At 40.0% G+C, this 25,563-nt stretch overlaps 1 protein-coding gene across 13 annotated transcripts; it reads left to right on the top strand.

The window, feature by feature from the left end:
- The first annotated feature begins 1,528 nt into the window (after positions 1-1,528).
- On the top strand, positions 1,529-24,020 carry MFF (mitochondrial fission factor). Of its 13 annotated transcripts, XM_084530140.1 has the most exons (10): positions 1,580-1,673; positions 1,985-2,047; positions 4,954-5,171; positions 6,003-6,175; positions 7,026-7,114; positions 11,111-11,185; positions 14,104-14,262; positions 20,126-20,188; positions 22,865-22,949; positions 23,321-24,020. In XM_084530140.1, the coding sequence occupies exons 3-10, from the start codon at positions 4,955-4,957 to the stop codon at positions 23,450-23,452; spliced, it is 993 nt and encodes a 330-aa protein (XP_084386266.1). In that variant the 5' UTR covers positions 1,580-1,673; positions 1,985-2,047; position 4,954; the 3' UTR covers positions 23,453-24,020. The 13 variants fall into 13 exon arrangements, with proteins under 13 accessions (XP_084386260.1, XP_084386268.1, XP_084386272.1 ...); XM_084530134.1 differs by lacking the exon at positions 1,985-2,047 and having other exon boundaries at positions 1,529-1,673; XM_084530139.1 differs by lacking the exon at positions 1,580-1,673 and having other exon boundaries at positions 1,715-2,047.
- Positions 24,021-25,563: the final 1,543 nt, after the last annotated feature.

Below are 25,563 nucleotides of genomic sequence, written 5' to 3'. Positions count from 1 at the left end.
TTTTGGTGGTTTTTTTTTTTGTTTGTTTGTTTTATAATTTCTCAGTGCTAATGATCTTTTCCTATACCAATGCATAATATTAAGTATATTAGTGTCATCTGAATGAAAGACATGGCTTTTGTCCTAGGAAGACCACCTCTCTCTATCCTGTGTAGACTACCCTAGACGTCTAGCACTTCAGTGTAGCTATTAGACGTCTAGCATTTTAGTGTAGATATGCAGCTGTATTGCTGCGTGCCCAACCTTTCCTCTTAGGCATATTTCTGCAAGGGGTATGGTGATGGGCTGTTCACAGTGGTTTTGATCTGGAACATCTGAGCCATGTTCTTCTACCGCTCACATTCATAGAATCCTAGAATATCCTGAGTTGGAAGGGGCCCATAAGGATCATCGAGTCCAACTCCTGGCTCCACACAGGTCTACTCAAAATTCAGACCCTGTGACTAAGTGCACAGTCTAATCGCTTCTTAAACTCCAACAGGCTTGGTGCCATGACAATGTCCCCAGGGAGCCTGTTCTAGTCTTATTTTCTAATGGACTCAAGAAGCACAGAACATGGGTAGCAGGTTGATGTTGACAACAGTATGGGGTAAGGGGGTTGTGAGGACATCAGGGAACAGCTAGGACAATGAAGAAGGCCTTGGTAGGGCCCTCACTCCAGCCCAAGACCCTGGGCCTTGCCCAAGCCCTCCTGCAGGTTGACAGGCACGGTCACAGCTGCAGGACTGCTTTTCAAGTGTGCTTCAAGGCTTTTTATTTTTATTTCCTTTTTTATAAGACAAAATCCATATTGATAATCTGTAAATCGTATGAAGACCGGGAGAAGTGGTAAAAGCAAGGACCAATGTAGATTTTCTGTTAACACCTGCTCAGGCCAATGATTTGTGTTTTAAGGATAGGTGTTAAACCACGTATCCGGAGACAAATAACACGTAACTTCCAGCGTCATACCACTTTTATTTTTATCTAAAAAGAGATTGCATTTCAGGTCGCTGGCCTTGGTGGAAGGCCACGGGCCAACGGGCGCTTCAGCTCTTCTGGCACGGCGGCGCATGGTGACCTCTACACTATAATTGTGACCGTTAGACAAAATATAACGAAAAGCAGAGGCTTTTTTTTTTTTTTAATTCTCATTTAACAATAAATAAATACATGAATCTGCTTTGTACGATAGCGTTCTTTATTTTATCTTTCTGTGGGGGGGTGGAAGCCGGGCGCGGCGCTGCGGGCAGGGGAGGCGCAGCGGCGGGGCTGGAGCCCGGGAAGCGCCTGCTGCCTCCTCCAGCCTCACCGCGCTCTGAGCCACGCGTTCCAGCACTGAACACCTCACTAGGTGCTAATTAGAGCGCCTCACATGCCGGCAGCACGTTAATTAGCCGTAATTAACAACGCCGCAGGCGCCGCGCGGACACAGCTCCCCTCGGGGCCTCCGCTGCCCTTACTCAACATGGCCGCCGCCGCGCCGTCCCGCGCGTGAGGCCTCGGCGGGAAACGCTTCCGCCCTCTTTTCCCCACGTGACGCGCGGTGCCCGGCCCCGCAACCCTTACGGCGGCCCGATGGGGTCAGTCCCGCCGGGCTTCGCGTCCTTCGTGCCGCTGGGCTGAGCGCCGCCTGACGCCCCGCCGCGGGACCGGCCCCGGCCCCGGCCCCGGCCCGGCTCGGCCGCCTGTGGGTGAGTGCGGCCCCGCCAGGGCTTCCCCGGCTCCTGCCAGCCCCGGGGGTGCGGGGGGAGGGCGCTGAGGGCCCGCGCTGCCCCGGGCCCTGTTTCCGCGCCGTCTCTTCGCGCTGTGCCGGCCCCGGGCGCTCCCCTGGGCTCGTCCCTCCCCAGAGCCGCTGAGCACCAGCCCCGCCGCCCTCCCTCGCCGCCAGCCCGTACCTTCAGGACGCGTTGCTGGCGCTGTCCCGCCAAACCGCCTGACTTCTGCTCGTGCTCCCTTTAAACAATTACATTTTTACTAACAAGCCCCGCTCGGTTGTCCGCAGTTTGTTCTTGCAGCAGTCTCGGTGCCGGTTGCTGTGCCCTCCCCGTGCCAGGAGGGTTGGAAGGTGAGATCGATGTGGCAGAAAGAAAACGATTTTCAGCGGCGAGAGGCAGGCGGGAGAGGCAGAGCAACGAGCCCCGGAGCTGCTGTTACTCAGCCCTTGGCAAGCAGCGGGTGCAGCTGAGCCTGACCAGCAATATTTTATTCATAAGCCCTTTATGGGACGATTCTCGGGTGCTGTCGGTGTGTGTGTGTTTTGTCTTGCAGCTGGAAGGCAGTTGCCGTGCTGACTTACGTACCGAGGCGATGCCAAACGTAAGGGAAGCTGTGGTGATGCCTGAGAACCCGCGTTAGGGCTGTGTGGGAGTTGCAGTCACACAGCAAACACGCTGTCAAGGACCTTTAGCAAGTCTCTTGAGCAGTAACTGCCTCGTATGCTGCTGCCAGCAGACAGCCTGGGGACTTTAAGGTCTTGAAATTTGTTACTGATACTGATATTATGATCTTTAATACTTTTTTTTTTTTTTTTTTTTACTACTATTGGTCTGGAAGTGCTTTATTGATCATAGACCCTCGTTGGAAAGGGCAAGCATATTTTGGGCAGCAGAATTGCTGAAGGCTGTGGTCTTTTTTCATGTCACTGGCTGATGGGGCTGACAGCTCACAAGAGAGATAAACATAGCTTGCAAGACCAAAGGGCAGAAACAACAAGAAAAAAATCTTAAATCTAAGAGCTGTGAAGTGACGGAGCTGCTCGTGCACCTCCTGAGCTACTACAAAGGCCAGGTGTATTTTGAACTGTTTATTGCTAGTGAAAAGGGTTGTTCAAATTCCTGTCGTTTGGTACACACAAACAGTAAGAGTTAATACAGATGGATTAAATCGGTGCATAATTTCAGGTATTGTCTTTATGTGTTTTTGTGATGGTGTGTTTTTTTTTTTTTTTTTAAGTTTATGTGGAATGGAGACCTCTGTGAGCCCCAGTTCTTAGTGTGCTGGTGTGAATCAGGCTTTCAGATTAGTGAGTTTATTTTGTTTGATCCGTGGTGATTGGGAGTCTTGAGAACAGCACCAAGGGTCCCAGGATGGATTGCCAAAGGGATTATGCTTTTAATATATTGAATTTGTGCATTTAATACAGTCTGACCATATCCTTCTGTGTGCTTATTTCTGTTGTCTGCAGATTACTATTAACTTGAGGTTTGATTGATAAATAGGGAAGGTACCATTTCTGTGTGATGTGGCCAAGCATTAGTCTTAATTATAACTACATGCGACAAACACCCATGAAACTATAAACAATTGGAGATGCTCTATTCGTTCTGTGCCCAGGAAGGTTGATGGGACGAAGTGTAGCTGGCTTGGTTTGGTTCCATAGGAAGCACACTACCCATGTTGAAAAACAAGCAAAATCTGCCCTTGTGTGTCATGATTGCAACCTTAACACTGACAACAAAAAATAGGGTCGCAGGGGCTAAATTTCCTTGGGTGCGTCCTGCTGTTTTGTTGGCCAAGTTCTGTGTGCTCAGCTTGTTAGAGTGTGTGCACAGCAACAGACGTGGCCTTGCTGCCCAAAATAGTACAAGAATGCAGTTGCAATTACAGTGGCAAAAAAATGCTCTTTTGCCAGAATCGATTGCTTCATTTAGGGAGCTACTTGAAGCAGTACCAGCAAAAGATTTCTTGCTACAGCAAGTTTTGTTTCCTTTGGGTGGGTTTCCCATGGTAACTGTGTTTGCACCTTGTATGTGTGCATATATGTGTAGAAATACATAATTCTCTTAACCCTAACAGTAAAAATAACTCATCTCAGGCTGAGCTATGGACAGGGCCCCCCCGCCGCTGACTGGATTAAAAGCTTCTCACATTTGAGTCTTTCTTGCAGCTCAGCTTCTGTTGGAGCCACTTCCCAGCCTCGCTCTAACTGCAGCTCCAGATTTTCATTGTCTTAACCAAAGGGTCTTAACCATCACCATAATCTGAGTGGTTATGGGCCATTGACAAGGTCTGCTAACCACTGCCTCAAAGAAAAATTTTCCTCAGCCATGTGAATCTTTCTAGCTTTTAGTTTCCATCAGTGGCCCCATTCCAGCCCCTCAATTGTAGCTCTAGGATTTGTTTTCCTCCCAGTCTTAAGCTGAATACCCTGCACACCTTTAAAACAAGAGAAAAGTTATCTCTGTCTGTGTCTTCAATACAGTTCTCCAGCAATTGCCCTGTCAATAACCATCACAGCCCAGTTTCTAGGAAATTCCTTTGCTGCTTCCTATGAAATCCCTTTGCTTTCTAAGAAAATGTTTGCGTAAATAAAAGTATTGGTAAACCCTTGTAAGATTTTCATTTACAGAAAATTCAGAAGGGAAATGTTTATGTGATTGCATGTAATTGGTAGCAGGTTATGAACATGCTTGGTCTTCAAGCCAACTCGACAGGTTGTTGATAAGAAAACGTGTCCTTGTAAGACTGAGATCTGGATGAGTGATAGCAGAGGCCTAGGTCTCTTTTCTTCCCCTCTTTCAATGTGTGGTTTTGTGAGGCTTTATCCGCTTTCTCAAATACTGGTACGCTGGATCTGTGCAAATACAGACTGATGTTTTGATTTCCTACCAATCCTGAAGATCTTACCAATGTTTTTTCTCCTTCTGCCAGCCAGTGCAGGAATAGCGATTTAGAAAAGCAAACAAACGTGACCCAGGAGGAGTTCTGCATGCGGTGTACAGCTCCAGTTGAGGACCCTCGTGCAGCTTTGGGTGCTGCATGCAGCACTGCTTTGTTCTCAGCTCATTGCCCTCGGTGCTTAGCCCCTTGGGACTGAAGTTTCTACATATTTTATTGTGTAGTTTGTTTCTCTAAAGAAGTCTACTTGGGATCTTTTAACACATGCCCAGGAATCACAGCAGAGAGATTCTTTTAGTTGTTTTCTGTTGGTTTCATGTACTGCTGTTAGAGCTTTTGGTTTTCTTTTGTCAGAATGAGTGGGGCTGCGTTCCCATCGCCAGCTGCCGAGATGGCAGAGATTAATCGCCTTCAGTACGAAATGGAGTACACTGAGGGAATCAGCCAGCGCATGAGGGTCCCAGAAAAACTCAAAGTGGCTCCTCCAAATGCTGACCTTGAGAAGGACGTCCCAGAAGGATTCCCAAATGCCAGTGTAACGATGCAGGTTCCAGAGCGGATTGTAGTGGCAGGTACTGCTGCACCTCAATATAAGAAAAATAAGCAAACATTTAAATTAATTCCCCAAATTTCTTACAGGTCATGTATCTCTATACATTTTTATAAAGAAAAAGATGTGTGATGCTTTTCCAGTTTTCAGACAGGGATTTCTCAATCCCTGAAAATGCTTCATGAATAATTTTGGTGTAATGTAGCAGAGACGGTTAATGAAGGAATTAGGAACAGAAAGTTGAATTGCTGACTTCTCATCTTACTAAACCATTTCTGGATTATGGGCAAGAAGATTTAATAGTTATTGATTTATACCTGATTTTTTTAATTAATAAGCTAAAAATTCCTGTTAGAAGTTTGGGGCATGTACTATATATTAGACACTTCTTATTCAAAATGTTTTTTTATTATAATCATCATGTTAAGGTTCTGTTTGTGTTGGGTGTACTCTCTCGAGTTCTCTAGTATTTATGGCTGTGGGCTTTAGAGCGAGAGACCTGGAGCTGCTGAAGGCCTTACAATTTGCTAAATGTGTGAAGTGTGTATTTTATGCTTTGAAAGAAGGAAATGTTCAAATCACCAGTTAGTTGTATTTGTACACAAATATGCTTTAATAGGTCTATGTCTAGAGATTAAAAGTGCCCTCACTTCAATAACGGTTGATGTTGCTTAGGATTTCTCAGGCATACTGCTCAAATAAGTGCCAGTTAATGTGCTAGTTAAGAAAGCTTTAAACGTGGTTTTTAACAAACAAGATTCTTAAAAAAATATTCTTCATTATTTGGCATATTCTGAGAAAATCAACCCTTAGGCCACAGAAATCTTTCTATTGACAACTGATGTTCTTGCAGGTAACAGTGAAGACATTCCACTTTCCAGACCACCAGACCTTGACCTTCTTCAGTCTACTGCATTCAAACCACTGGCATTGAAAACTCCTCCCCGTGTTATTTCTCTTAGTGATCGACCACTAGATTTTTTGGACCTAGAAAAACCTCCACAGCAGACACCTCAGAATGAAGAGGCTAGTACTTATTTTGCTCTTTCCCTGGTTGAGAAACTTTCTTCTAAAGCAAAGTGAAAGAACCAGTGATTTCTCCATAGTAGTGCAGACGTATCTGGTACAAACATAAGCTGGGAAAATACATAATATTTCTATAAGCACTGCAGTTGTTCTAAACTGTGCCTTTTAGGTTCCATATTTCACTGACAGATGACTAGGGGTTGGCAGTCTCAGTAAGCTTACACAGCACTTATAAAATGAAGTCATAATTAGAACTGCTCAAAGTACTTTTAACGAAATAACCCTTTTGATTAAAGAAAAAGCTGTGAGTTTTTTAATTTGCAGGTTATCAGAAAACACACAATTGTTTTGACATGTATTATTAATCTTTGGTATTCATTGATATATGATATTGCAACACATAGAACTAGTGAGTTTTGTTAAAACTCTGAAAAAGTACTTCAAAGAATTGTATGGTATTGGCATCCAGGTGGATGACATGTAATTGGCATCTGAATAACTGAGAAATATTTAAGGAGTTGCATATTCTGTGTACTTGGAAAACAAAGTAGAAAAGTGTTTGTCTCTGGTGAAAGGAAGTAATATTAAGTGTAACAGATTGCTTTGTTACAAATTCAAATCCATATATAAAGGATGGCAACAAGTTCGGAAGTTGGTTTTACATGTACCTGCATCAGGTCCTCTCATCTGATGTCTTTCTTCTAATCTCTGGGAACCCATGAAAATATGGTTTTGTATCTTGAGAACAGATCTAACTTAAATCTCCAGTGCTAATCTTCCAGTGCTAAGTTATTAAGTCTCTGCTGGAATTCCCTGTCTTTTATCTCCATCTTCCTTCACTCGTACACAGGTTCGCTCAGTGGGAAGACTGAAAAGAGAACGCTCCATGAGCGAAAACGCCACTCGGCAGAACGGCCAGCTGGCCCGAAATGATTCCCTGTGAGTAGAGCAATGGGGTGCTGGGCTGCACTACAGCTTTGTTACATATTTCTTTTATGCCTTATCTCTGTGTATTTGTTTTCCTAACATTTTAAATGTAGTAGCAAACACTTAATTTTTAACAGTAGTAGGCTAGCATTTTTCTTAATTTCTTTGCATTTCATTCAGTAAGGTGACATTCAGTAAGGTATTTGGGAAGTGTCTTCCTAGAGTGTATGGGTGAGAGTGTTTCTGGGCTCACCACTGTTTCACCAGTTACTCTGAATTGTTACTTTAGGAGGTGTTTTTTTTTGAGTTGGTGAAGTGGTATAGTTTTTTTTTTCCTGAATTTTCAGGTTATCTGCTCAAAGAAATTGAGTTCTTTGTGCAGTAAACTGTTCCCTTTTCCCACTGGTATTACATAATGGTTTTAATTCATAGGCAAAGGAATATGGGTATCTCCGGTATTTCTCATGAATATTAGAAAAAGTCAGTTTTCTTTGGTGTCTATATACTTAATGCATTGGAATCTGTGAATTCATATCGTAATCTTTTAAGACCAAAATGGCAAGTAGCATTTAAAGTCGGAAGCTTCATCTTCTGGTACCATCAGTGGTAACAGTTCTTATGGTGCTTTCTGAAGACGTACATGTCTGTATATTCTGATTAGACATGACAGTCGTTTGACTAATCACTGTGTTCTGAGTGATGGCATTCTTCCACCTGCCAGTAATTGTTTTCACAACTTAACACTTCATGTATTGGTCAGAACAATTCCTAATACAGCTACCATAAAGAGTACCTTTTCCCTTGTTGAAAGAATATGAGAAGTGAGACCACACAATGGGATTCATCAACACTAAACAAATGTAGGCTGTGTAACACAGTATTATTAAATCACCTGAAATTTAATTTGCAGTAAATTGAGGGAAGTAAGTGCAAGACCTACTTAGGATCTATTTATTTTTAGCGTAAAACAGATCAGGTGAATTATGTCCTAGAAATGCCTGTTTTCTTCTATTTACAGCAGGGTTACTAGGAAGTACTAAATGTACATGTATCTATCTACCTGTGAGTTATTTTGTCTGAAACTGGTGAAATGTACTCTAATGCCTATTTCAGAGGTTATAACTTTCTTTTTCTTCCTCCAGATCTTCATGGAAATATTGTTGCATATCTTTCTTCTCTTACTTAATCAGGCTTTTAGTTGATACAAGCTTATTGCACATATCTAGGCGCTCAAGTCTACTGAATTATATACGTTCACTGAACTGGCAAAATGAAATCTATGTCCATAAGCTCCTTGATCATCTCAGTCTGCAAATATTATAGCAGCATACTAAGTGCCCAATTTCACTTTGATATCGGTCATCCGGTTAAAATAGGTTGGGCTGGATGTGCCTGTAATTACTCTGCAGGAATGCCTATGTGATAGTCTGCACACAATGCAGGCAGGTCTTCGTGTGGTGGAAGCTGCTTGTGAAAAGGTTTACCACTTTGATGTTACCAGCTCTGCTTTTTCAGTCTTTGGTGTGTTGCTGTTGAAGGAAAAACAGATGGTGTATGAATTGTTGCAGTTTCTTGAAATCACTTTTATTCTTGCTCTGTTTTTTTTTTACTCTTCTGAAGGTCCTGGGCTGTGATCTGAAAAGCTGGCAGGATCAACTCTGAATGGCTGTACCCAGTCACTCTGAGATTTCTCACATCTGGGTTTCTCAAATCCAAAAGTTCTCTAAACCTGCAAAGCTCACCTGTGTGCTTTGCTGTATGTGGAATTGCTGGTTTCAGACTGTCTAAATGCTATTTGTTGTCACAATTGCTTAATCTATTAGCAGTCCTTCAAAGAGGCTTAGCAAGGCAATACAAACCTGGAATTCTGTAAATATTAAAATGTGATCAATGAAGTAAGTAACTTCTACTTGGCATGACTCAGTTTATCATATACAACAGCTAGGAAATCCTGACACATCAGGAGATGAGTTTTCCCTCTCTCAATGCTCATACTTGTGCCTGCATAATATCTGTCAAGTACAAGTCCTGAAAGCATTTACATTCTTTTAGGAAAATTATATAAACTTGAGATTGATCCAGAATCTCTTCTGTTTGTTTGTATGAAGAATAACAACTAATATTGAGCCTCCCGTATCTGTGCTCTCTACTGACAATGTGGAAGAATCTGTATTTCTTCACTGTGGCGAAGAAATTCCACGCTTGCCAGCCTGCGGATAATTTATATTTGTAGAACTTCATTTGTCTCTCATCCTCTCAGGCACTTGTTTTCTTATGACAGAAGTTATGCTGTGCCTCCTGCATAGATCATCTGCTCTGAAATCACTGATTCCTAGCAATTGCTTCTTTTTCTGTCATCATTGCTTCTTTTGACGCAGTGTGATCCAGAAAAGGAAATCACTTTGAACATGCTGTTGTGTTCTCAGTGATGCTGAGTCTGACATTTCTGTCTCACCTGGGTTGAGTCAATCTCTGGATGGAGAACATACCTGTGAACCTGGTTAATCCTCAGGAGAACATTCTGTGAATGCTTATTATGAAACTACAGTGCTCGAGGTGAAACTTGGTTTTCCTGCATTTGTGTGAGCCATACAAGTCTTTTGTACTTGGTGGGAAAGGTATTTCTTGACTAGTGGTTCTTCACAGTGTAGGTCCAGAAGGCATATATTGCAAATTTGAGATTAAAAAAAAAAAAAAAGCAAGCTTAATGGAAATAAAATAGTAGTGGTGACTCTAGAAACAAAACTAATAATGTAGCATTCAGTTTTAGCTGTAGTAGCTGCTTGGAGGAGCTGCTGGCGTGGAAGCGCTACTGAGTGGTTCAAATAAGAAATACAAGCAAACCAACCTGGTTGGTACAAATTTATGCTACCTCAGATGGTATTGATTTTCACTTAGTTTGTAGACTGCTATTTCTTCTAGAGGTTCCTGGTAAATATGATGCATTTATTCTAAGATGAATTCACTTGTTGATAAATCAGACTACTGAAATAGAGAAATTACACTACAAATGTATTGTTTGCACTGCAGAAAACTGAAGTGTGTAACTATTATATCTCATTCATATCACTTCAAAATTTCTGTCACATCCCTGAGAAATGTTTTTTTCACTGTTTTACAAATGTGCAAGGAACCAGCTGCTCCTGCAGTTCTTATTTCAAGTGGTGTTGGCTGAAAGCAGTAGCTTTGTTCTAATTGTCCTAGCGGTACAAAGCTGCATCATCAAAACTAGCTTGACTTGTAAGTTCATGTCATGTCCAGGTAGTTTATTTCTACAATAATGAATATTTTGGTCATCTAATTTGAGAAAGATGATCTCTTTATTCCAATGTTTGAGTCTGATTTACAGCTTCATAGGAAGAACAGTCCACATCTTACAGCCAATTGAAATTACTTCAAATATTTAATTTCTATTAAAAACAAAAAATGTTGCTTGTTTTTCTTACCTCCTTGATTCAAATTTCTGATGGACATGATAGGCTATGAAGATGCTGTGGTGAGGATCCCATTGAGAAGGCATATGGAGTACTGTCACTTAGAACCTTTATCTGAATAGGAGTATAATACTCCAGTTTTAATCTAGGACGTTGCTGTCCTCAGACAAAATGTTCAGATGTACTCTGTGAAATTCCAGTGTCTGACCTTAAAAGTGACAAAATGTTTTATATTAGCTTGTCAGACTGAAGCCAAGAAGTTGGCTGGGCTACTTATCATTGTGTTCTCCACATGGTACAGATAGGTTTTTCTGTTTTGTTGTTTTTTTTTTTTTTTGCCTATTGTCATCCATTTGCATGCAAAGACTCTTCCAAGAATTTGTTGGGAGTTAGAGATGGTCTCATTTAAAAAAAAAATAAAAAAAATAAAAAAAAGCATTTAAGAATTACTAACAAGTAGGCACCTGCTTGCACAATAACTACCTACGTGTGTAGCAATAATAATGTCTCTCTAAATTTTATTCCCTCTATTTATAAAGGATGCTTACTTAAGAGATTACAATTATTATTCAAGGTGTCACAGATCAGATACTGTCCCAAGAAATAAAATGCCACGGTTCCAGTCACCTCTTTCGACTAAGGATTGCACGTAAGCCTACATGTTACCTAGTATAAGAAAATGAAGAGTGTGTTTAATTGTGTAGTTCTCTGCAATACTAATTTTCTGACTAAGATTAATTTGGAATATAAAATGTGAAACAGGCTTTGCTACACTGAATGTGTGGTTTCTAATTTTGTTGCAGGCTTCCTCAAACTTTGCCAAATCATTTCCTTGTGTAAGAAACACAGGAAAAAGTAAATGGTGTTAGAAGGAAAGGGAGAGCTTCAATTAACAACTGATTTATTAAAAAAATATATATTAGTCTGATTCTTTGCTCTTTGGCTGTTTATGATTAGCTGGAGAAACTAAGCTTTTAGTTGGTCATTGTTAGCTTATATTGGATGTAAAGATTCTCCTTTGAATCAGAAGTCAACAAACTACCAAGACTGCATTGAAAAAGGGAGAACAGGTAATTTTTTCTCTTCTCCTGCCTTTCCCCTAGAGAAAGGGAAAACTTTCTTTCTCCCTAGAGAGTTGGATTTCATAGTTTGAGAAATTCTGAAATAAGCCCTACATATACCTCAAATATTTTGAGAAGGCTTTGGGGAGATTCCTGTGAAGCTAGAAACTCTGCATGTCGTAGAATGTTACTGAGCTCCTCCATAGTAACTTCTATAACTCCAAGTTGTTTGTTTTAGTTCCAAATTCTATTTATGTTTTTTTTTTAGCCAGAAAGCGTTGAGACAATAACTGGCTGTAGCTGCAAATAAGAATTCTTTTCAGAACATTTGAACAAAATTATATTGAAGACTAAGATCATTTTGCTATCAATGAAAGAGAGGAGGAGGATAGCTACAATCTCTAATGATAAGTAGTCACGTTAAGTGTTAGAGAATCCTTACGTTATCTTGGCTGATTTGTATATCAGGTACTTGCTTCATAACATTGCTTCTCCATGGTCTCTGATGTAGTTCAAAGGACTACCACATGCTTACAGATGAACAATTTTGAATCCTGAAAAAGAAACTTAGAAGAATTTGGCCTTCCCCCCCCCCCCCCCCCCCCATTCCCTAATGGTTTGAGCCCTTCATAGAATTATTCTTATAGTTATGAGATTATTGTAATAATGTTTCCCACCTGTGACTTTCTTGTAGAGAATTTTTGTGTAGTTCTAGTTTAGTATGTGTTTTTTGTTTATTTCCACACAAACTTTATGAATGCCGTTGCTGTGGTTATTCACAGTAATAGCATTCTGGACAACAGGAATTCTACAATATCTTAGTTTGCAATATTTTTAAAGATGTTGTTCATCATCTCAAATACTAGGCTGAATAAGAAAAAATACTGTAATATAAAATCATAATATGAACTCAACCCTTCAGCTCTTTCCTCAAGCTAGCAAATCCATACGTGAATAGAAAGTCTCATTAATTCACTTTAGTGGCAGAATTTTCATGCTTCTGGAGATTTTTCTAGGGAATATTGGAATTTCCAATGCAACTAAAGAGTAAAACTTGTGGCTGTGACCACTACTATTGATGGCAAAATAAGTCATTATAAACATAAAAAAAATAATAATAATCTGCAATTCTTACAGGGAAAAATAAAATACATAACGAAGTGAAGTAGATGCTTACTGACTTCTCATTCTCCTCTTTTCCTTTATTTTGGCCAAGCTTACTCAACAGCAACAAGAAAAGATATTTGTGTTTCAACTGATTAATAACGACCAATATCAGTCAAGCACCAGCCACTTCTGTCTTTGCATGTCTCTTGAAGCTTAAGATAGCTCTAACTCTTTTGTGGTTGAAGTGACATCTGTGTAACATGTTTTGAATCTGTCTTTTCCATGGATTTTCTTTCTTACTCGGTTCAGATTGTGGTGCCAGCCAGTTGCAAAGCAGCTCTATTCAAAACAGAGTATCTGTAGAGCTATGACCTATCTAGAAATTATCCACATATCAAGTCCACTTCCAAGTACTCTGCTGGTAATGCTTAATTTCATAACAATGCCAACAAGAGTGGGAAGATTGGCATTATAACTCTATAAACTGTTGTGGCAAAGTACAAGTGGCAAGGCTAAAGGGATTATGTTGAATTAAAGATGCTAATCTTGGAATAAAAACTATTCCAAGATGTAAAGGATACAGTGAACTCACACTTTGTCTTGCATTTATATTAATATTAATGATTAAGCTAACAAATGACTTCCTCTTAAAGTATCTCATTTTAAATTAAAAACTCCTGATTTAAGAAAAGCCTTGATGTGTGAAGGACAGTGTGGATAATGGCAGGTAAAATGAGCACATGAAATGCAGTTTATCAAAATTAATTTCTTTCTGTTAGGTTTGTGTAATCCTGTAAACCAAAATGCTCATGCTTGTATTTCAATCCTTTGTATTTTTATTTTTTTAAAGTATTGTTATGCATCATGGCCAAAACCTCAGATCATGTAAGTTGTTATCACTGGGATATGAATTCTGTGCCCCTTTTTTACTGAGTTCTAGCAGTTGCCTTTAAACTTTGTTCACATGCAAATCAAAATTCTATCTTTACTCACAGCACAAAGAAAAAGAAATGTTGAATTCTGTGTGAGATTCTCCTTATTGAAAAAGCTTGTGTTTTGAAAGAGATTATGGGTAGGATTTTTTTAAAATGCCTGTGCTTTTAAAAACACTTTTCTCATTGATGTCAATAAGGACTTCACTATGGACTCTGACAGGTACAGACTTATCTGGGCAAGGACTTCATGCAACTACCCTGTATAACAGTTTTAAACTGCTGATATAAACATAGCTCATGATCCCTGTGCTACTGGATTTGGGGGTGTCAGCTTATAACGGCGGGAGAAGGGTAAACCGAAAACAAGCGATAAACATTTTGAAATGGGGACTATCTGAAAAGTTTTTTGATTAAAAATCTGACTGTAGTATTTCTCTCTTCATTTACTATGCTTGTATGAACAGTGTGACACCATCACTGCAACAGGCTCGTGTTTGTCCTCCCAATATGTTACCTGAAGATGGAACTAATCTTTACTCTGCTCGTGGCATTTTGTCGTTTATCCAGTCTTCCACTCGTAGGGCTTACCAGCAGGTCTTGGATGTGCTGGATGAAAATCGCAGGTGATTGGTTGTCACTGATTCTGCCAGCTTCTGCTGCTTCTTTTTTTTTCCTTCTTTTTAGTGGAGTGTGGTTTCTGTTCATAAAACAATGAGATGAAATTATTTGCTTTTGCTTTCCTTTGCTTTCACTATTCATAAGCAATTTAATTGTCCAAAATTCACATTTCAAAATGCTTCTGTTTCAGTCAAATATAACATTAAGATTTCCTTCCATGTAAAAATCAAAATAGGAAATGCTAATTCGTGAGTGAAAGAGATTTTGCAGTTGCCAGATTGTCAGCGTTTACTGCAATTAATACTTGATCCTAAAACTGCACATTTATTAGCCTTGCCTACTGCTTTTCTGTTGGTGAGTAATGGTGCAAATCAATAAGATTGGGGTGATGTTGCCATAAATTGTTAAAAGAAATGTGCAGAAACTAAGTAGAATATTATGCAAGACATTGTAGATGCTGCTTGTAATAATGTGTCAAGACACTAGACTGTCAGTTTAGTGAATAGTACCTCTTGTTGATATGTGACTGATGGTGACCACTTCACCCAATGTTGTGAGCAAAAAAGGCAATATATACTTGCTCCTGTAATTAATTGGCTTTGTTCTAATGGGTAAGCTGATACTTTGAGAGGTAATGAGCCAAAACAAGCCTTGCTGTGAGCATTAGGAGAATGTCATTTTCATCACTGCAGAAGCATTTATAAAGAGTGAAAACAAGGTTAATTTCTGAAAAGCAATTTTCGTTTCAGTAGTATGGTAACACAGATTCAGGAAAGAATTGCACATGGTCTGTAGTCCTTGCTGAGAGGTGGACTTGAAGGAGGGTTGGAAGGAGCTGCTCATTCCTCCTGCAGTCCTTCAGTGTGGCCTGTGGTAGGAAGTTCTTTCCAATTCCCAGTCTGCCTCTGGTTGCTAACATACCAGCAGCATTCCTAATATTTTTTAGTGTGAAGTCAAAGGGTTTGTTTTTCAGTTCTTTTGGTAAGAAAGTGTAACTATCAAACCAATCTTATTGAGAAGTTTTAGCAGTCACTTTCCAAACTGGCACCTCCTGTAGCTCACCATGCCTGCTGACGTGACAGTATATAAATTTCCATATTGACGTTATCAAATCATGTAGAACTCCAGTCTTGCTGGCCTTTATACCCTTAACTGGGATTTGAAGAAATTAAAAATAATATATCTATATAGCAAAAAAAAACAAAAAACACCCCCCAAAAGAAATGCTTAGTTCTCCTTGAACTTGAGTTGGGTGCTTAACCCCCACTGATTCCTATGAAAGAGCAAACTGTAGTACTGTCCACAGTTGGATAATTTTGGGTTTTTTTAGTTGTCAATATTAAAAGATCAAATGGAATATTTTTTTTTCTTTTTACAAAATTAAAGCTCCTAGATAAGGAGGAATTCAACTGTTGTTGAATAACAGCACTGTGTGTTGTGCCAAAAGTCCTTGTTAAAATTAAGTGAAATTCTAGCCCTTTTCCCAGTCTGCAGTGAAGCTGCTGGGATTTATTCCTGGCTTCCATTGGGCGTGTTCTTGCCCACATTTTCTTGGATACACATATTCATACATAGCTTTTCATCTTACCTTAGTTACCAGAAAAATTCTAGGGTTCTGAATACTTCAAAAGCTGCATTACTCTTCCTGGTTTGGGGTCATTTTTGATTTATACTTACTAAACTTCTTAGAAGAAACAGGAAACTGGTGCTATTCACCTGTGAATGAATGTTGCCAAAATAATGAACTAATCAATAGGGTAAAGTGTATTCTTTGTGGTTGGGTGTTTAGATACCCACTTATTCTACAGCTGGCGTAGGAATGTGAAATTTGGATGATCCACTTGCATGGTTGCAAAATATTGTTTATTTTAAATTGTTTGAAACTGCACTCTGTTCTTTTGCTCTATATTATAATGTGCTTTCTATCTGAAAATGTTACCTATTTTAAATATGCTTATGACTAGAAGAGATCACTTATTAAAATGAGCAAGATCTGACTTGTGCTATTCACTAGACATAGCTTTCACTTGTTTCATGGCTTGCTTTTTTCAAAAAACTCTCAGAATTAGCTCTCAATCTACTAAAACTGCTAACGGTAGGTGCTGGTTCATCTGCTGCAGATGAATTATGCCTGGTTTGGTTGGCATTGCTGGCATGATAGGTTAATCAAATGGGCAACAACCTAATGATCACTGTTTACGCTGTTTACTCTTGCATTTCCTTCAGCTTGGACAAGGACAATAGGTCAGTTTTGCTTCCCAGTTCTAACCCTCTTTCCATTTAAATTTCTATCAAATGAATGTAGGGCCAAACACTGGTCTTTAAAAGACTGGTCTTACATGCTTTAAGCAATAAATAAAAACTGTATTTAGGGATTTTAGTAATGTCTTAAATGCAGGTAAAAAGACATTATCATATGAGAATAAAGTTGTCTTAATATCTGTACTTTATCTGAACTACTTTTTACCTCTTAGACCAGTAACTTTTTATTAAGAAGAAAAAAGTATGAAAGATCATTGCTGTACCCTTTCTTCAGGATAGTCCTTCCTAGAAAACCACAGCCCTCCTTAAGTGCTAATCTTCACCCACATAATCATTTCCTGACGTGTTGCAAGATCATGTCTTATATTGAGGGTGTTAATGACGTTTTTCATGGCAGAAGTAAAATAAGATGTGAGTTAAGACCATGGAAGTTATTACACATGACTTTGGATGAGGGTAATGCATTTCAGAAGCAAATGAAATGGTCTGCAAATGTGAAGGAGCCCGGGAGAAACACAAACCTATGGCTTTGATAGGTAATTGTAGTGCTGAGGCAAGCAGGAAGAGCAGTTTTACCTAGGCACTGATTGCTCTGTGCCCAAATCCATTCTGTACTTCAGAAGCTGAGCTTCTTACTCAGTTCACATCTGGATCACATCAATAAAGTCCTAGGGCCTGTTCTTAAGGTCATTCTGAGATTTCCAGAGAAGTTGAAAAGTACAGTGAGCAGTCAACATAGCTGCTGCCCCCACTGAACAAAGAACGTGCTGGCCTCAGTCTCAGGTGTGCAACTGATGTAAGCTGGACACAGGTACCTAGATCATCCACACATCTTGTTTTCCTCCCATACCCAATTCTGATTGCATCATTCCCCTGGTATTTCCACTACATACTCTGCTCTAAGCAGAGGAAGACAGACCAGATTAATTTGGTCATTAGGTTATTGCCTGTTTTCCCACTGTTATTAAAGTGCATTACTGTTCATTCCCTTCATGTTTTAGGCTGCAATTATATTTGCAGTTAAATAGTTAAGTGCTGAGTATACATGGGTTAAGGCTGCTTCTGATCATGTGTAATGTTGAGGCTGGAGTGGACAGAAGTAGCCAGAAAACAAAGTTTTTAATATATTCCTTTTCAGAAGGTCATGTATTTAATAGTTTGACTATATTATAGTTGTGCATACTGTATTTACCTAAAAATTTGCTGCTGATTTTGGGCTAAGGCGATCTCAGTTAAGAGGTCACTGTTATCTAGGTAGTAAACTTTTTGTTGATATTTGGAACTGAGCAAGTAGGAAGGGTGAGTGAGGCAGGAGAATACTCGGATGAACCTTTTGGGTGCGCCTGTAAAGAAATAAAAATGTGAGCTGCAGAAAAAAGGAGGAAGCCACGTGCAGCTGCTTAACTGAGCCTGGCTGTGTTGGGAAGTGTAATTAAAGGCTTGTCTTTAGTTTAGATCAAGTTTCCAATTTGGACAGAACCCACAGTACCCTAGTTTTGTTCTTTGCTGCAGCACTCAGCCACCTCCAGACCTGTGGCTTTTTTTTTTTTTTTTTTTTTTTTTTGTAAAGGCAGCGTAGGTTGGTTAGTATCGATTAGTTCCACAACATCTCTGAAATCTGAAGTTTACCACAGAGGCCAAGAGCTGAGAGAACTTTTAAGATCTGTTGTTCTCATGACACAAAGTTCAAATGTTGCTGTCCTTTGTTAGATAGCATGGGAAATGCATGCAGAATGCTGACAAGCTGCTGTTGGCTTATCTGCCAGTTACAGGCAGCTATGGTCACTGAGAAACTCTGTGACCTGTTCCATAGCTGCTTTTTACTGAATTCCTTGTGTTGTCTCCAGGTATTAAGTTACATTCTCTGACAGACAGGACTTCAAACTAGCTGGGTTATTTCTCTGATTAGAAAATAGAAATACCAATTTTGTTAACTTTTTTGGAAGACCTCATTTGTTTGGGTAAGAATATTCATTTATTGTGTGTATTGAGATTTTTTTTTTTTTTTTAAATATATCATGCTGGCTTCTGTGCTAGACAGGAAAACGTGATGGTATGCAATGGGACTTTGTTTTTAACTTTACAGATGTATATACATCTTCTGTAACTGGAACACTTTGCTCTTTAGAGCAGGACTTCCTCCCAGTATGTCTTGCACTGGGTAGCAGAGTTTGCTAAGGTTCCTCGACCCTGAATCTTGAAGTGAAACTAGTGGTTGTGGTATTTTTGCACAGTGCTTGCTCGTTTTCAGGTCAGGCCACAGTGTTCTCCCAGCCATCTCAGCACCAAGCCTCTGCCTCCAACCCAGAACAGCCTTCATCCACAGATTCTTTCATTTTAGGGGCTGGAGCATACGCTGGTTCAGTGCACAGCACAAATACCTGCTGTTGGCATTGGGAAAATGGGAGAAATCGTTCAAAAGCCTGAAATCTTTTTTCTGTTTGTTACCCAGCATAGCTGTGGAACACTAATGGCTCCTTACAAGAGGCACTGAAATGCACAGTGCTGTCGTTGTCGGAAGGTACTGCTGGTGTTGCTGTGCTCTGGGACATGGCAGCTTCTTCCTGACAGGCTGCTGCTTGTATAGTTGTAGCAACTTAAAAAGCTCTAACCTTTTCTTCTCTGCGGAAGAAGAGAAGAAAAAGAAAAGGAGGGAGGGAAATCTGAAAGAGCGGTACTTACAGGGAAGTCATAGCATCTACTTGAAGCTTTTAGTCATTTCTTCCTGGAGCGATCTGCCACTCCTTTATAAATGGTCCTTAGGCTACTAGCCCAGGTTTTCTGAATTATATTTAGCATAGATGAATAAAGAAAAGACAAAAAAACTTCTCTTAGAGAGAGGAGAAGATGGCTAAAAAAGCTTTTATAAGCCTGGAAGGCTTGTGCTATGAGGAAAGGCTCTTCTGGGTTTGAGAGAAGGAGGCCAAGAGGCCATCTTGCTGCTCTCTGCCTTTCCCTGAGGAGGGGGACGTGCGGGTGTCTGCTCCCTGTCAGCACAGACAGGACACATCAATGCACAAAGCTGTATCAGGGGATGTTCAGGTGGGCACTAGGGGTGGTTGCTGAGCGTGGCCAAACACTGAACAGGGTTCCTAGCGAGGTGGCTGATGCCCCAGGCCTGCCAGTGTTTGAGGCATTTGGATAGTGCCCTCAGTAACGTGCTTTAACTTCTGGTCAGCCTGAAGTGGTCAGGCAGTTGAACTCAAAATCTGTAGGTCCCAACCAACTGAGCTATTCTGTTCTGTAAGTGTGGGGATAACTTTTTTCCTGGGATTTTGTGTTTTTGGGGAGACTCTTTAAAATGTCTTCCATTGTTACTTTTACAGTGTTGATAACCTCCTCCCAAACTTCTGTTCCAATCTTCCACAAATGAAGCTGTACCATCAAAAACTTACTTACAGATCCTAGCTGCATACATTTTTAGTGTTAATTAAAATATGAAAGTGCAATTCACAATAAAATATACAGGTATTATATTGTGTTGAAATAATATACAATATAAGTGGAAGTATTTTGATGTTCTTTTGTTCTGTGTTTTACCTCTTACCTCTGTTTGTCGTTTCCTGTTTCCATCTCGTGCTTTCTATCTACAAAATCCTGCTGTAGGCCAGTGTTACGTGGTGGGTCAGCTGCTACCACTTCCTCTAACCCTCATCATGACAACACCAGGTAAAGAGTGTTTTTTTTGTTAGTCATGACCCACTAGTTTAGATTTCAAAATTCAGATTTCCATTCCCCTATTTCTGAGTGTTCCTATGTTTTATAAATGATGCTAATTCATATCCTCCCCCTCATCTCTTGAGGTATCTTAGGCCCTTGTTCCTTACCCATCCAAGTCACTTGCAAGACCTCACTTACATAGTGGATACAATATGCTGCTGAATTTCAGACTCAAATGTATGTGCAATTGGAGGCTTTTAAATTTCATTAGCAGTATACTTTGAGTATTTCCTAATTAGTAGTGGTTGAGTTTCATATTTTTATTGCTGGAAAATTTGGCCTTGAACCATGTTATTTTTCAGGTGTTCTCAGACATGCCTATGATTGTTAGTTGTAGCTAGATACGTTTTTACAGCCATTATTTCAGATTGATATCACTTCAGTGGAATTAGATGTAAGTTTAATGTGTTATGTCGTGGTCTGGATTAAGGGATTTCCACATCTGTTGTGCCCATTTCGCACTATACTTCTGTTTTCATCAAAGTGGAGATAATGCTTATACTTCAGTAAATATTGGAGGTGGTTCTTGAGCTCTAACTTGAGAATTCAGTTTTTGTCATGGTCCAAGAGATTTCTTGTTGGTGATGCTCTTGATTTAATATTTGGAATTGTTTGGAAATTGGTAGAGCAGCAGTGATGTCCTGTGACTTAATATTTTTTGTGACCTGCGAGGGAGACATGCTTATCCATTGAAATTATGAGCCTCTTCTCTTTTTCCCAAGCGATGCTGGGGGACAGCTAGGCTGTGGGTGGGATCTTCTAATTTCTTTCTTTTTTCTTTTTTCTTTACCTTCTACAAGTGTTTTTTTTTCTTTGTGGTTTTTTTTGTTTGTTTCTTTGTTTTTTTTTAAAAAAAAGAGGCTACGAAAGACCATCCTCAGAAACTTCTTTGGCTTTGAAATCATGGTAGAAAATGAAACTTGATTTTTTTGTGCAGAGCTTTAGGCCTTTTTTTAAGAGTAGGAATGTTTGTATTGTTTTATCAAGAACTTAAGTTTATTTTAAAATAACTTGTTAATGGCAATGTGAGCTTCACAGAACTAAGCAAATAACAAGTTTCAATCTTTTTAATAGTGCCTAAACTGAAAGAACAGTAAGTAGTGTAAACACAAACTATATTGAAATGAATGTTTAGTGTCCTTAGTATATTAAAAAATAGAAAAAAAAATCATTAAGGCTAACATAGTTACCAAAACTTTTTTGTCTCATACCATGTTTTTGAAACAGTTTTGACTTTGACAGACAGTTGCTTAATCAAATATTTCTTTACTAAAACCTGTTTTTACCCTGATCTTACCTAGAGAAGTGTTTCCTTTTACCTGTTTAACCTTCAACCCCCCAAAAGCACAGATTAAAAACTAATTTCCTTTTTGCAGTGTTGCTCAAAGATCTCATTGTTACCTAAGTCCAGACTAATGCAATTGTCATTTAGAAACAACAACTCTTAGAAGCAATATATTACTGAACAATGGGGCAGGAAAACTTTTGACAAATGGTGTATGGGGTGTGGGGAGTGATAATGCCCTTAGCTCATTCATGCTATAGACACCTGCTAAAAATGATGGAAGAAGATGTGGTACAAAAATAGGATCTGAATTTAAGTGCATTCCGTGAGCTTAAGGAATTCTGCTTGTATTCAAATGTTAGTCAAAGTTAACCAATAACTGTGTCATGACATGGTAAACGTTCTTTTAGGTGTATTGTGTTTTCAATTTGGTAGCTTTGACGTGTATTTTGTTCGATATCCTCAGCTGTTTGCAGCAGGTGTTCATGTGTCCTCATGAGAAAGCAGGTTAAGTCAAGGAGAATTAATGTTGGAAACTGAGACTTTAAGATAGGAAGAGAGAAACTCAGTGGTAGGTATGGCATCAGGAGTTTATCTGTTGGTTGTTGGAAAAAAAATCTAGGTAAGATGTAGTATTTGGATGATCAAATCACATACTTTATGTAGACTTTTTGCCCCCTCCCAACTAATAAATGTGCTGTATTGAAATAACCTGCCCATGGAGTTAGAATAATGCTTTCTCTGAATCACTGCATCAAGAAAATTGAGAGGTGTTCTGAGAGCAGCCTTCTTTCTGATGTATGCTGAGTTCAGCAAGCACTGACTACCTAATTCTTCATTTGCAAGGTTCTCTGTCTCTCACCTAAGATGCTAAGGTTATTGTAACTGAGATCATTAACCTCCATAGGTGTTCTTGTGGGATATTTGAAGAGGTACTGAGCATAAGACACCCAGTTCTTGCCAAATCTTCATTTGGTTGGTTCAAATCCATTGCAACTTTAGTATTTTAGCTTGGGCAATTTTCAGCATTCACTACTCAGTTGAATAACTAGTAGTATTTTGAGACACCAAGTGACAGCGTGAAGTCTGTTGATGTGGAGAATCTTCAAAAAGTATTTAAATGTGGAGAACAATACACTCAGGTTCAGTCAAGTACCCATTTCATATGTCTTCGTGCTTTATTCATTTAGGATCCAATTGAATTATACAACTCTGAAAAAGCTAAAAAGTTTTATAGTTCTTCTGCCTATCACCAGCAAAAAGTATATCAACTCAAATGTTCATAAAATACAGTACTTGCTAATCTTATTATGGACTAAGCAATCTCTTTAACCCGATAGATACGGTCTTTCCAACATGGATACAACGCTTGAGGGAACACCAGATGACATGACTGTTGTAGATGCTGCTTCCTTAAGAAGACAGGTATGTAAAGCATAGGCGTTGATATTAAGAAAAATCTGTAATGGTAAAATGGAGAAGCAGGTTGTCTTTTGTAATATAATGGTATGGCTGCAAAGGTAGGGCAGCCATGTAACGAGTATGGTGAGGAATACTCTCTGTAGCCCTGCTGGACTGCCTTCAGAAATCTGTATCGGTCTCGCTATCTGGAAAGCCCAGTTCCGTTGACCCCCCCTACTTATCAGGAATAGAAAGGTCTGCTCACTAGTAGTTGAAGATAAAGTCACAACCTCAATTGTTTAAAATCCAACCCATTATGATACTAAGATGCTTATTCAGAAGCTTCTAGAAAGTCTGGCAACTTTAAAGTATTAAAAGCTTTTATTTATTTCTAGATAATCAAACTTAATCGGCGTCTACAACTTCTGGAAGAAGAAAACAAAGAGCGTGCTAAGAGGGAAATGATTATGTACTCAATTACTGTAGCTTTCTGGCTACTCAATAGCTGGCTTTGGTTTCGGCGCTAGACACAGCTCTCCCAGAAAACTTAGTAGTTGAAAATACAAACAAAATTTGCAGAATTATTTGTTTCTGTTTCTGAATTGTATGCTGTTTTATAATTCATACACTGGAAACTACCACCACAGAAAAAGGCTGTAGAATTGCAGTGTTAAAGGGACACCTTGTTGTTCAGTTATACTGTATTTAATAGATTTGCATTGCAGATACTTGCAGTATCCTCCTTTGCATGCTTCAATGTAAATATGGATCAGCTGATTTTGAGATGAAGTTTGCTTCATGCAATGTAAGGACAGTGACCTACAGGAGTAATTACTGGATGTTTTCTTGTGGTGGGAAGAGAAGAAATGGAATGGGTTTGGGGGGAAAAAAAAGAATAAAAAGTAGTTTTTATTGTTCTGTTGTTAGATGCAATTAAACATCACTGCACTAGTTTTCCTTTAGTCTGCCTAGTTTCAGAGGTGTGCCATATTCAAGGAGTGTGTCCTGTTTCATGAGTGTGTTCCTTGTTTAAGCACATGTTCAGGTCAAATAATAAAAGGTGGTCTTTGCTAATATGCAGACTGTTCAGAGGTGTGTAATATGTATTTTTTTTATTTTAGCTTTAATTTTACAGATGTTTTTCTATAAAATACATTTTTAAGCAAGTCAGTCTGTGAGTGAACAAAAGATTGAGTACAAGATACCAATGTAGTGTATTTAATAAAAACAAACAAAAAAAGCATTGTTTAATGTTATTTTAAGAGTTTATTTAGGGGGTTATCTAAATTAGCAGGCATTGGAGTAAGTGGCTGTGATGGTTTGAACAATTCAAAAGGAGCAGGAGGGCACCATACAGCCTGCTGCAGTGCTACCAGGCCCTGCGTGTTGAGAGACTGTTCTTGGTGTGTGTGGTGAGTACATAGGTACGAGAAGCTAGCCTGGTGTCCTCATGTACTGGTCAGTTCAAACATCCCTGGTTGAGACGCACGATCCACTGCCATTTTGGTACCTGCCAGCCTACTCTGAGGGAGGATGGTGCATGGTGCTGTGCTGCTGAAGGGGACCTGTGTGTTGGTGTTGCCAGGCAATGTATGGCTACCACTTCTGTGCAATGCTGTAGCAGCCACAGCCCCTTTCCTGGGTGTGTGAAGCCTCCTAACAGCGCCGCTGCATGGGAGAAAGTGCAGTGACGTCAAAAAGATGCTTCAGAGGGGACCTTTCCTGGAACAGCTGGGACCACTCTGCAGGACCATTTCTGGGCTCTACAAGTACACAGACTGGTGAGAGATAACGATGCACAGCAGCTGCAGAAGTGGATGACACGGGGCCCCTTTGAGGGCCTTTTGTCCTTGGCTCATCCTGCAGCCGCAGGGAGCACTGCCCCACAGGCCGGGAAGGTGCCCCGCAGCTCTGTGCAGCTGCCAGCTGTACGGTTTGCTGGGGCAGCACCGCTTCCCTTCCACTTGGCAGCTGGCAGAACTAGGGTGGTGGCACACTGGGACATAAAGTGACCGAGGAGCCCACTCCTGCCCTTCTCTGCTGTGGTGAATGGGACGTCATCCTGGAAGACTGCAAAGATGGTAAATGCATATCAAAGTCCTTTATGCAGCTGTGCAGTATCTGACTTTGCTTATGACTGACTGCTGTTTTGCACAGTATTTATCTGGGAGAGTGTATCTTGGGCTCCCAGCTCATACAAACGTTTGGATGGCATAAGCCGCTGAGATTTCTTCCTCTGGAAGATGACCACCAGGACAGGTTGTTGGGCACGAGAAGAGCTGGACACAGATGTAGCCTGTAAGGGCCTGGCTGAGGGCAGCTGCGCTTGCACATTTCATGTACTACCACAAGTAAAGCAGGGCACGCTATCTGCTATTACATGGCTTTTGCACTGGCTTTGTGTAGGTTGCTATGCCTCCTTCCTTGTGTATCATCTAAATTTGGCTGTTCCCTGTATTTATTTATTTATTTTTAGCTTTATTCATCTTGTATTACATGCCTCCGTTGGCTCTGTAGGGTATTTGCTGTGCTTTTTTGTACCATGAATGCCTTTCACTTTTAGTGAAAGACACTAGGAAAGGCCTGCTGTGCACATTCTCGGTACTTTCATTAATTTTATACCACCGACTGTAAGCTA

The sequence above is a fragment of the Aythya ferina genome (assembly GCF_964211825.1).
Source record: "Aythya ferina genome assembly, chromosome: 9".
In the NCBI taxonomy this organism is placed as follows: Eukaryota; Metazoa; Chordata; class Aves; order Anseriformes; family Anatidae; genus Aythya; species Aythya ferina.
The sequence above is the reverse complement of the archived record's forward strand: the minus strand, read 5'-3'. Positions and strand labels throughout refer to the sequence as shown.

Excerpts from the sequence above, each read along its gene's own strand:
- MFF (XM_084530134.1), top strand. The coding sequence starts at position 4,955 with ATGAGTGGGGCTGCGTTCCCATCGCCAGCTGCCGAGATGGCAGAGATT. Across the intron at positions 7,115-11,110 it reads CTGGCCCGAAATGATTCCCT|GTGTCACAGATCAGATACTG; the intron begins GTGAGTAGAGCA and ends TTATTATTCAAG. Across the intron at positions 20,189-22,864 it reads CCTCATCATGACAACACCAG|ATACGGTCTTTCCAACATGG; the intron begins GTAAAGAGTGTT and ends TTAACCCGATAG.